At 37.9% G+C, this 12,384-nt stretch overlaps 1 protein-coding gene across 6 annotated transcripts in view; it reads right to left on the bottom strand.

Annotated features, from left to right (window-relative positions):
- Itsn2 (intersectin 2) overlaps positions 1-12,384 on the bottom strand; it is a 121,528-nt gene that overhangs the window by 68,472 nt on the left and 40,672 nt on the right. For all 6 annotated transcript variants that reach the window (XM_057787848.1, XM_057787841.1, XM_057787832.1 and 3 more), the window contains exons 6-15: positions 10,855-11,061; positions 10,635-10,731; positions 9,801-9,940; positions 8,524-8,587; positions 7,851-7,988; positions 7,379-7,464; positions 6,236-6,498; positions 5,349-5,498; positions 3,169-3,309; positions 1,983-2,070 (exon numbers count right to left, since the gene is read on the bottom strand). In XM_057787848.1, the coding sequence (XP_057643831.1) occupies positions 1,983-2,070; positions 3,169-3,309; positions 5,349-5,498; positions 6,236-6,498; positions 7,379-7,464; positions 7,851-7,988; positions 8,524-8,587; positions 9,801-9,940; positions 10,635-10,731; positions 10,855-11,061 (1,374 nt within the window). The remainder of the gene's footprint in view (positions 1-1,982; positions 2,071-3,168; positions 3,310-5,348; positions 5,499-6,235; positions 6,499-7,378; positions 7,465-7,850; positions 7,989-8,523; positions 8,588-9,800; positions 9,941-10,634; positions 10,732-10,854; positions 11,062-12,384) is intronic.

Below are 12,384 nucleotides of genomic sequence, written 5' to 3'. Positions count from 1 at the left end.
TTTCACATGTGACACCATGCACTTTTTTTATTTCCATGGCTGATTTATTTTACTGAGTCTACAGCCTCCAGATTATCCACAATGTCACATTTGGCACTGTTTCCTCTTTTTTAAGGTAGAATATTCCATTTTGTGTGGATGCATTGCATGCACACACATTTTTCTCTACCTGCTTTCCTGTTGATGAGCATCTGATTCCACCCGTGGCTATTGTGCAGGAGCTACCATAAACACAAGAGTGGACATAGCCCTTTGAGACAGACAAGAGTGGACATAGCCCTTTGAGACAGACAAGAGTGGACATAGCCCTTTGAGACAGACAAGAGTGGACATAGCCCTTTGAGACAGACAAGAGTGGACATAGCCCTTTGAGACAGACAAGAGTGGACATAGCCCTTTGAGACAGACAAGAGTGGACATAGCCCTTTGAGACAGACAAGAGTGGACATAGCCCTTTGAGACAGGGGTTCATTTCTTTCAGATCTACACTCAGATGTGGGCCATATGGTAGCTTAATTTTTAATGATTTAAGGATCTGCCTTACTACTTTCTATAGTCTCTGATTTACATTCTCACCAATGGTGTGCCAGATTTTCCTCTCTTACCAGCTCATATTTCTTCACCTTTGGATAACATCTATCCTGACAGTCTGAGGGGATAATTCAGTGTTTAGCCATGGTGACGACCTCTCAAATACCTACTGGTCATTTTATCTCTTCTTTGGGAAACTGCTTATTCAAGTTTTCTGCCCATTTTTAAGTTGGGACATGTGGAATTTTCCTGTTTGTTTTGGGGATATTTTTTGGTATTTGATTGTATGAATTCCTTATATATTTTGGATATCAAGCCCCAATCAGATAAATGATTCATAGATATTTTCTCTCAGTCTGTGGACTGCCTTTTCATCTTGGGTACTTCACTGGCTATGCAGAATCCTTTCAGTTTGATGTACAATGGCTTATTTCATATATCTTGAGCTTTTGATAATATCAAACACTATTTCTATGAAAATTTCCTAAATCCATTTTTCTATTTTTGGTGATTAAAAACAAAAACTGTTAATGTGGCTGAAGAGATGCTTCAGTAGTTAGAGCACTGGCTGCTCTTCCAGACCTCTGGGGTCTGATTCCCAGCACCCACATGGTATCCCACAGTTGTAACTTCAATTCTAGTGGATCCAATGCCCTCTTCTGGTCACCTCAAGCACTGCACACATGTACTGCCAAGACATATGTGAAGACACACAAATATTAAATAGTTTTTTAAGATCCTGCTAAAACAAAAAAAGAGGATATGAAGTTGGAGGTGAGATGAAAAAGTGGGGTGGATCTGAGAGGAGTTAGGGGAGGAGAGGGAGTAAATATGATCAAAATACACTGTATGAAATTCTCAAAGAATAAAAATATGATATTAAAAATGACTGCAAAGGATATCGAGGTACTTTTGTTTGCCCTCTTTCAGAAGTTTTATAGCTTGTATTTTATATTTAGGTTGTAATCTATCTTTGTTGTTGGTTTTGAGACATGTTCTCATTCTTTCGTCCAGGCTGACAAGGAATTTGCTGTGCAGTCCAGACTGGTCTCAAATTCATGACAATCCTCCTGCCTCCATCTACAAAGTTTTGGGACAGGCATGAGCCTATGCCCAAGCTTAGGCCTGTAATTCATTTTCAATTTATTTTCATATATGGGAAAAAATAAGGCCAATTTCACTCTTTTGCATGCAGTTTCCCTACACTATTCCCACACGGGGTCACGCTTTCCCACTGATTACTTCCTCCCTTTAGCTTCCTACCTCATCAGGGATCTGGTCACGGCAATAAGATGAGCAGCTATTACAACTTATGATAATATTCTTCACGTTATTTTAAAAATTTTAATTTACAGGCAAAATATTATTTTAGTGGAATAATGCCATTTTAAAATAACACTATATTAAAACAATCATTCAGAAAGGAAACAAAACAAAACTTAGAGACTTACCAGGTGTGTTATTAAGCTGCATGTTTTTAATTCTTTCATTTAGTAGTTGCTTTTCAGGTACCAGATAGATAAGCTTATTTTGATATTCCTTTATAAAGAAAATTAGAATCTGATTAAAACAATATAATGTCTAAGAATTTTTCTTTAAATTTAAAACCTGATAAAACTTCTAAAACTCAGAATAGAAATACAAGGTTGTAGTGTAGAATTATATAGGTTATAAAAAGAAAATACTTAAGCAAATGCTTATGAATGGCCAGCTGAAGTTTAAAGGTAATAAAGAATTCCTTCACCACTGGAGAGTGTCTAGAGACCTGAACTTTTCCGCACTGTAACGGACAACAGTTGGCAGAGTGAGAGGGGCTTCTATGCACAAGGCCACACAGGTAAGCAGGCCACGTATCCGTAATGCACAAGTAAGCATCAAACAGGGACTGTTTCTCAGGGAGAAACAGGGAAGCAGTTTTAAGGCACGTGAGAAAGGGCTCTGCTGCGACAAGGGGAAGACCGATTATTCACACTTGCAGTAAAGACGCTATATGGGAGGCCTCTCCAGTGGAGAAGACTTCTAGTGCCCTATTTTCAAGTAGCAATAAATAAACCAGACTCCACAAGCAAAGGACCAGGTCTCTGAGAGAGACATTTAATCTCCTCTCACCACAGTTCTGAAAACAGTAACTTCAAATCAGAATTTCCTCAACTTAATAGTAACAACTTTACTGTAACATATGATATGGTGTGAATATGGGTGTCCTGTCATAATTCCAGGACTGACACACGACTCCCAGTGCTATAGTGATAAGGGACAAGGCTGTGGGAAGTGGTCAAACCATGAGGACTTCCCCACATTAGAGGGATTATTGGCCTGCCCTGCTCATTTGCCATGTGCGAGAACAGGAAGTTGATGCCACTTTTGCGGCAGAGTAAACCCATGTCAGACAATGTTAATGCCATGATCTGTAAATGAACTAAACAGATTTTTTTATTGAAGTTCAAAGTATGCATATTTATTTATATATAAATTTAAGCAGAACGTAGCTCACATCTATCCTATGGACTTTCTGATCTTTTCTATCATAGGTCTGCCAAGAAGTCAGGGGCTTACGACTCCCAAAGCAACTATCTACTATGAAGAACTGCTGATGACTGCATGTGTTTATGGACCATTCAACTGCAAAAGACCTACCTGAAGTTCTTGTTGAAGTTGTTTGATTTCCATAATTTCCAGGTCACACTGCTTATCCAAAACTTCTAGCTCAGTTTTTTGTGTTTGCTTTCTGATTCGGACATCTTGAAGTCTGCCTGAGATCTGTTGATGTTTTCCATTCTATAGGAAAATCACAATCATATATATGGTAAAAAAATTCTATAGGAAGATCAAATGCATGACATTATGATCCATTGTCAGTCTGGTCTACAATCCAGTGGGATCCATTTAACATTCATTTATATGAAGAGTTATTAGCAAGAAGCAAATCATTCTCAGAGAGCAAGATCCCGTATGCTATGTGAAAAAGCACAAATATAACACACTGAATTTTTTCTGAATTATGTATTTATAACTACCATAACAATCTCAAAGTATATTTAATTTATTCTTTAAATGTTCTCTGGCTTTTTTTCTACCTTCAATGTTATTTTTTAATCTCCTTTAGTTAAACAATGTCCAGAGGAAACTTTTGAGTTTCAATCCTTTTCTCCTACACTAATATTCTTTTCCTTATGAAAGAGTAACCTTCCTTTCCTGGGGAAGGAAAAAAACAGACAGCAAACATTCTTCAATAAGGTCTTAGATGAAGGGAGAGGTGGGGCATAAGGATGAACTGCCACCTCATCCTCCAAGCAAAATTTATCTAATATTTAGAGAAACATATTTTAAAGAGGCAATTGGGTCACAAAAGGTCATTGGAATGGGCCCTGATCCAATAGGACGAGTGTGTCACTATCAGAAGAACAGACAGAAAATGCACCAGAAATGCCCATCACAGAGAAGGACATGTGAGGACAGAGTGAGGCCTCACCAGGACACAAACCCTGGCTCTGGCCTCTGGAACTGTGAACATTTCTGCGGTTCAGGCTTCCCAGCCTGTGGTGTTCTGTTATTACAGTTCTAGCTGTCAAACAGTGAGGTGAGGAAAACTGAGTTATCACTGAGTAAAGTCTGACTGGATAACATGTCTTACATTTGAAAAATACACACTAAAAGGAACATGTTGCATAGACTCCAGAGCTTATTTTATCTCTAACTTGTATAAGTACAGACTGAACCTCTCCAGACACTGACCCATGTTACTGTGTTAAAGGAAAAACAGGCGATGTTAAGGTCTTTTCTTATGTTAAATTATTTTATATTTATTTATTGTGTGGGTGTGGGTGTGCACAGAGGTCAGAGTCAATTTCTGGGAGTCAATCTTCTCTTTGTACTATATAGGTCCAGAGATTGACCTCAGCAGCAAGTGCCTTGATCTGGTCAGTCCAATCTCCCATTTTAAAGAAAAAAAATATACCATCAAGATGATGGTTCTAATATACACATAGCACACAGAAGCTAAAGGTTTAAGATCTCTGGTGTAAAAATCTCCTGAGTAAATTAGGAGCGTGGGGATCATGGGAGAGGGCAAAAGGGAGAAGGGAAGAAATCTACAGCTCAATAAAAAAAATTTTTTAATTTTAAAAAAATCTCTGTTGTAGCACTGTGGCATGATTAATAACTATAATTTGTATACAAAGTAATTTAGAGCCATAAAATAACACCTTTCTGACTAAAAATTCATGGTTTTAAGTATTTAATTGTTGTTGCTGTTATTATTAATTTTTGCAACACTGGGTTTCTCTATATAGCCCTGGCTGTCCTGGAACTTGCCCTGTAGACCAGGCTGGCCTCGAACTCACAGAGATCCACCTGCCTCTGCCTGCCAAGTGCTGGGATTAAGGTGCACGTCAACGCTGTCTAGCATAATACTTTATTTTTTTTAATTATTTCAATGACACTCAAGCCAACAAAAAAAGTATTAAGCAACTAGTACAGAAGACCTAAATTTGGTTCCAGTGCACAGGTAAGCATTCATCATGCTGACTGTTGACATTCTAACCAGGCTAGGCTCATGGGATTCTAGATCTTTCTATCTTCTCATCTTACATTTCAAAGAACTTGACCTCTAACATTTGATGTCAAACATCAGTTAAGTAGAGTGACTATCAGTGAAAAACTAGTTTTCAAACTAAGAAAAATTGTAAAAGGGATCATGTGGTAAGCAGCTTATTTTTCTTTTCCTTTTAAGTATCTGAATCTTTTTTATTTATGCAAACCCTGGGCAAGTAATGCCAGCATTGTTCAGATAACACCCATGTAAACTTTAGCCATACCACTGCTTCCAACTCAAGATGGAGACTCTTCTTTTTAGAGTTCAGCCTGACGATTTCTTCTTGTTCTCTATTCTTTTGATTGAGAAGTTCCTGTCGACGGATTCTTTCCCATTCTAAACGACGCTGTCTTTCAAGCTCCTGTTTTGCTGCCTAAAAATATCAAATTATTGTTAATTTTTAAATTAAAAAATTGTACTATTCAAAAACTCATGGGATGACATTCTTTAGAACTGAGTGGCCATAATACCTAAGGGCAGGTAAGAAAATCTGGTTTTCTCAATGGGCCCTAAGATAGCCACAAAAATGGCTTTCATTTATCACTTTTTATTGCATCACAGAGTCATCTTTTTGTTAAGTCACTCTTCTTTTAATAAGCTAAAGGATGGCTTCATGGTATAAAAAGCAAGAGAAATAATCATGTCTTTATTCTGATAAAGAAGAGAAATAATTCCATTTACAATTTTTCAAAGTACTGTAATTTACTGTGTTCCATCCCTGGCCCATTAAAAACAACCAGTGTTTCTAGGCACCTCTGTAATACTAGGCCACTTCTGGACTCCTCTGTGTAGCTTCATCTGCCTATGCCTCAAGTCTTCAGACTGATTCTGAGTCCTAAGCTTGCAGGCACCCAGAGACTTCCTGCTGTCAAATTCACTGTAGCTCTTCACTCAGCTGAGCTAGGCACTCAGTCCTCCTCTGCTTGGGGCCTCACCTGCATAGGGTAAGGTTTCCACGAACCTTAAAGCCCTTACATAGAAAGGAAAGTGATAAAGAGTGGCATGACACAGAGGGGGAAGTCACAACAGAAAGGTCACCATAGTCTCAGCGGATGCCATGTGCTCACTCATTAAACCAGTGACTTTCTTAGGAAAGAACTCGAAAATGACCTCTCGTCTTTCTAGCTCCTTTCTCCTCTCTTCCTCCCGCTGTCTCTCCAGTTCTCTCTGCTTCTCCAAGCGTTTTTCCAATTCCAGTTGCTTCTTCCATTCTTGTTCTTGTAATTCTCTCTGTTTTCGCTCCCACTCTTCCTTTTCTTTCTGGGCTTTTCGCTCAGCCTCCCTCTGCTGCTGCTCCATCAAGGCTTGGCGTCGCTTCTCCAGTTCCATGTTTCCTCGTTCATAGTTGGCTTTCCGTTTATCCTCAAAAGTAACTAAAAGGGGAGAAAGGAAGGAAGGAGGGAGAGAGTGTATGCTTTCTTCCACAGTCTACAGAATCTCTTATCTAGTTCAAAACACTGTGGCCTAGTAGCGTTGAGTGCTCTTACTCTCTGACTATTTCTCCTAAGGATACTTTTATCTAAAATGTAAATAGAAAAGAATTTACTTTCCTGTAAAAACATTAATTCAAAAACCCACAATTTTCTATGTTTGAATCTATTCAAATATACTTTGACTATCCACGCCAATAAAAATATTGGTTTACCTTTTCTCAGTGCCTTCTTCAAATAACCAAGGTTGTGTATTATCTGCTATATGACATGAACTTTTTGAAGAAGGTAGTTTCCTTGTTTGGTTTGTTTTGCAGTGCTGGGGATCAAACTCAGGGCCTTGCTTCAGCTGGCCAAACATTCTATTACTGAACTATAACCCCAATCTTTTCACTAACTTTTTAATAATTTAAAATAATTATGTATACACTTTCAATAAATAGTTAAAACTTTTTTTCAAAGATAAAAATTTCATTACAGAGCTTGATCTGATTTCATTTCCCTAATTTTCCAAATATATACACTCTCCCTTATTCCTTCATCATTTTCAGTTTTGCTCTTTGTTAAATGAATAAATAATTAAAAACATTCCAATGAACTGGTATTACTGTTCAGTGATATGTTTGGTCAGTTTACTTAAGTCCATGGATTCAGTCCCCAGTAATGCACACACATAGACACAAATTTCACCTTGTAATTTCTTTATATAACATAATTTTTAGGTATATAACACTAAATATTTGCTTGTACTTCAAAATAAAATTTAAAGTAAATACGATCAATTTTAATTTTAAAATAATTAATTAAAGTGTAAGATAGACACCTGGTAATTTCTTCTGTGGTTCTTCTTCTTGTGTTTTCTGATATGAAGGCAGAGTTCCATTAATGGAATCAATTTGCTTCCCCCCTCTAAGAAAAACAAACAACAAAAAGCATCACATAGTCTAAGAATTTTCAGACTAAAAAATACAGGCTACTAACAATGAAAAGAACTTAATACTTAAAACACAGGACTAAGACTATTTAAAATACGATATGGCCTTTAGTTATATGTACAAAGTATAGATTCAGCTGACTGCTATACTTAAGCAAGTTTTTCTTAATCTTTTTAGTTAAACTGATGAGTTTCCTTCTCTCCACCATGGTGAAAACAACTCCTATTATCTATGCTTTTCCAACATGACTCATGGAGCATGAAAATCAAAGGATAGAGTATATATTTAGTCTCCTCTAAACTAAAGCACAGGCTTCAACAAACTCTGAAACCACAGCTCTGCGGCTCCAGAGACACTGACCTGAAAGACGGAGGAACAAGCTCAGGAGGTAAAGTCAGGGGTAATGGCTGTCCAGCTTTGGCCATATCAGTGAGATGCATTGCCAGGATAAACTCTTCAGCTTTCAACTGTCCATCACCATCAATGTCAGCCAGAGTCCTACAGGAAAAGTGAATAGTCACAATTTACCAAGGCCACTAAGAGTTTTTACTGACTATCTTAAGAGTATAGCTTTTATTTTCATGAGTAATAATAATGACAATGTAAATGCTAGGTTAATATATTTTAGTGAAATATAAACATATACAGAAAAATGAGTCAATTTTTACCCTTAATTTTCATAGCCCACAAAAGAGAGGGAAGACACTGACTCATGACAATTGCCCATTCTGAGAAGGTGGTTTATCATATTTCATGTTCAATTCACTATATTAAAAATGAAATGATCTCTGAATTGCAACAAGTCATTATATAAAAACTTACAGTGTCACTTATAAAATAAAGGCTCAGTTCTCTAGAACATATGCGTCCCAAGTGAATATTAACTTTCCAATTCCCACTTTTATGGAGCATGCTTGAGTCACAAATTCCAACAGAAATGATTAATTTTCTATTTGTTTTTTCCAAAACACCTTCCGGAGGGATTTCTGATAATAGAGAATCTATAGCCGAAATCGTTAATGGGCAGACTCACCAAATGGTAGCCAGCTGAGTTTGGGACAGATTTGACTGAAGAAGGGCATTTCTAGCTTGAAAACCTGATTGGGAGAGAAAACCAGAGATTTCTTCAGTCTCTTTTAAGTCATGCAAAAAGTGTTGCTGCTTTCCTGGAACATTTACTGTGAAAATGTTTGTGCCAGGGGCCAGGTATTGAGTATTCCATAGTAATCAAATACAGTTCTGCTCCAAAGAGTTCCGAGTATAGAATCAGTGAGGATGGAGTGCTCCTCCATGTTCTTCTAGCGAGACAGTGCTACTTACAGCTCTGAGAGCAAGGGTCAAGCCACCAGCGTGGAGGTGAACTCTCCAGCCTCAATCCCCCCCACACCTGTCTCCCTGCATGTTCTTCCTTTGTCCCTTAGTCTTCACTGTCTCTCCTGCTACATGGTCATCGCTCCCAGGACTCCTGAACACACTTTTCTCTGTTTTCAACAAGCATTAAAGCCTGATGAGCCCTACGTGCACATCCACAGCCCAAACTTCACCTCTATATTTATATTCCGAAATCCAACCAAAATCCTACATGTGTGTTTCACAGGCATCCCAAAAAAAGGTATGTCTAAAACTTCTCTGTTCCCATCATGTCACTCTCCCAAACTGCTCCCTTTTCTCTATGAATTGCATCACTGCCCAGCCATGACTCCAACAGTAACTGCATTCTTTCCCAAGCCCCGTTCCTGTATCATCATTTACAATGTCTGACCAGAGAATTAGTGCTGAGAGAAGAGGGAGTGTGATACCCAGAGGTGGCACACACTTGCCCATTGTCAGTGTGTGCCCCAGGAACCACCATGTCGCCATCCTCTGTCAATCTATAGAATATGCTAAACTGAACTCAGACGCATTTGAGTTAGAGCACAAAGAGCGAGCAATGAAAAGGGCAAGCAGAGAAAATGCACTTTCTCTCAAAGAGATCTAAGGCTAGATGTAACCACCACCACACCCTGTGACTTGGGGTTTTCATTCACTTCAGAGGCTACAAGATGAAGTCTGACCTTTCTGAGAAATTCTTTTCCAAAAAGTGGGATGTATACCTTTGTACATAACTTGGCATAGGAACGTGAAGAAAGCATTCAAGTTGAATCATCTTTCAATAATTGTACATGTACACTATTCTTATGTATGAAATGCCTTCTGAATGTCCTGAATGTTAGAACTTTAGGTAAGACAAAGCACAGATTCAAATAACAGTTTTTCAAAAGAAGTTTACATAGAAGACTAATGGTCTCATAACCACTATAATCCAGTTACCTGAGAGGTATCCACTCATGCTTTTGTCTAGACTATTAAATTTTTGCCGATACTTTAATCTTGAAGGCTGAGGAACTGCCCACTCTGAGGTCCCAGTCTTGGGCGAGTTCCCTGAGAGGGAAGCAGTTGAGGAAGTTGAGCTATAATGAAATGTATTTAAAATTTTATGTTACCAAATAAAATACATTTAATTAAGACAAAGACATTAAGAATCATTCCTTATACAATATAATGGCAACAGACACATACAACTCCATCTATTAAGAACCTATTAATTCCAAACATCTTACTGTCCAGGGTCATTTCAAATGGCATTTCTTATTTTTCAAACACACTTAAAAGATATTATTGTCTACATTTGTTACTTTGTTAAACTATGGCTCAGTGATGTTAAGAAAAGAATAAGGTCACAAAAATCAACGATTAAGCTACAAGGTAATATTTTTCTGGGTGAAACATAACTCTTTGCAACTGTTTTGAAAGAACTATGATGACTTCTACGGCAGGTAATAAATGACACTTGTGTTTTCTAAAATTTTAAAAATAACACCTCAGCTAGGTGTGGTGATGCACACCTTTAGTTCCAGCACTTGGGAGGCAGAGGCAGGCGGATCTCTGAGTTCGAGGTCAGCCTGGTCTACAGAGTGAGCTCCAGGACAGCAAGGAACACAGTGAGACCCTTCCCAAAAAACAAGAAAATCAGCAACAAAAGAGAAAGCTTATCTAAGTATTTATACTTGTCCATTACAAAGAACAACCTGGATAAGTCCAAGGCTTATTAAATAAAAACCCACATTGAAAGTAGACAAAGTTATATGTGTTAAATATTCATACCTACTAGATCCTAAATCAATCAGAGACTGGGCCTTCTGGATACTAGCACCACCAAATCCTCCCATCATCAAACTGTAAGATGATGCATGAGGCAATGCTGGGGGAAGGAAAGAGATAAAAGGGAAAAGATCTGTACTAGACAATTCCACAAAGAAGGAAGTCTCTGAACAACAAATATAACAGCGTCTTCCTTCACATGTCTCACTCACTAGACACTTACTTGAAGAAGAGTAAGGAATGGATAAAGGCTGAATGAGACTGGCGGTTCCATTTGGTAATGATGATGTACTAACGGAAGGCACTAGGGGAGCAGGCATCATTAAGGGAGGAATACTGGTCCCTGAAGTTGCAGAAGACAAGGGTGTTGTTATAGGTGCAACTGGAGGCAATGGCTGAGGAATGGACAGATTGGGCATGCTTCCCATCCCTAAAGACAAAAGAGAACACATTTTCTAATGGTACCAAGTCAACTATAAAATACATGCCAAAAAAGCAAGTTAGAGCACAAGAAGCAGCCCCGATGTTTGTAGAAACACCATGGGCAAACCATCCTTAAAATACCCCTTAAAGCAGCTTTGAACCTGAGGTGAAGGAGATATTCTACTGCTCTGAGTGTCAATCATCTGCCATGTATGAGCTACAAAAGCGAGCCAAGACATCGCTTGAATTTTTTCTCCCATTACCACTAAGACAAAGCAATCATTGTCAACTAAAAACACTATCTTGAAGCTAAAATGTTATCTGATCGTATGGTTTTTTATGTAAGGAAACAGATCTAGTGCTGCCACATTACTAGACTCAACATGCTCACTTCTCAGACAAAACAGGTTCTAGTTAGTGGTAGACATGTTTATGTATATGTATTATTGGCAAACATGCCACAGTTCACTTTTTTCTAAGTTATATATCTATAAATTAAAGACAAATCTTATAAAAAAGTGATGACTTATTTTCTTAACTGTGGGACACTACGACAATGTGGCCGCCCGGTGGTTTTGTGTTTATCGCTACAGCTGAGTACAAGAGTGGAAGAATACAGTGTTTTAAAATCTAATATCTGGTATAAAGGAATGCATTTCTTAACACAAAATACCTTATTGAATATCTCAATCAAAATGAGTGCTTTTCACATATAATTAATAAATTGACTAGTCAAAATTATATGGAAAGCATATTAACCAGTAATTTCTGAAGAGTGTATAAATTAATTATGAAAAAGTCTGCAATTTTTTGGCCTCAATTTATCTGGCTAATTAATCTTTAAATTAAAGAAATTCTACACAAATCAGGTAAGAATAAATTTAAGTTAAATTTATTCAATCATCTTGTTTCTGAGGTACAGTGTGGTATTCTGATACATGGAAACATATATGCTAACCAAACCAGGGTAGTTAGCACATCTACCACCTCAAGCATTTGTCATTTATCCATGCTAAAAACATTCAGAATCTTCTGTCCTAGTTACTTTGGAATACACAATGCAAAGCTGTTGACCATAGTCACCCTACCATACAGCAGAACACCAGAATTTGTTGTCTGTAACCATAATTTTGTACCCACTGACTATTTCTCCTTGACACCCTGTCCCCATCACCTCCCTTCTGCAGCTTCTAACACTTAGCATCCTGCTTTCTCCTTCCAGGAAAGATAGAAGGAACTAATTAGGAATAGTGCTTTGAGTCTGTTGTAACTAAGGAGGCAGATCATTTATAGCACAACTAGGAGTTGTGACAGAGGATTCTGGCAAAAC

Source organism: Chionomys nivalis, chromosome 1 (assembly GCF_950005125.1).
Source record: "Chionomys nivalis chromosome 1, mChiNiv1.1, whole genome shotgun sequence".
Lineage (NCBI taxonomy): Eukaryota > Metazoa > Chordata > Mammalia > Rodentia > Cricetidae > Chionomys > Chionomys nivalis.
The sequence above is the reverse complement of the archived record's forward strand: the minus strand, read 5'-3'. Positions and strand labels throughout refer to the sequence as shown.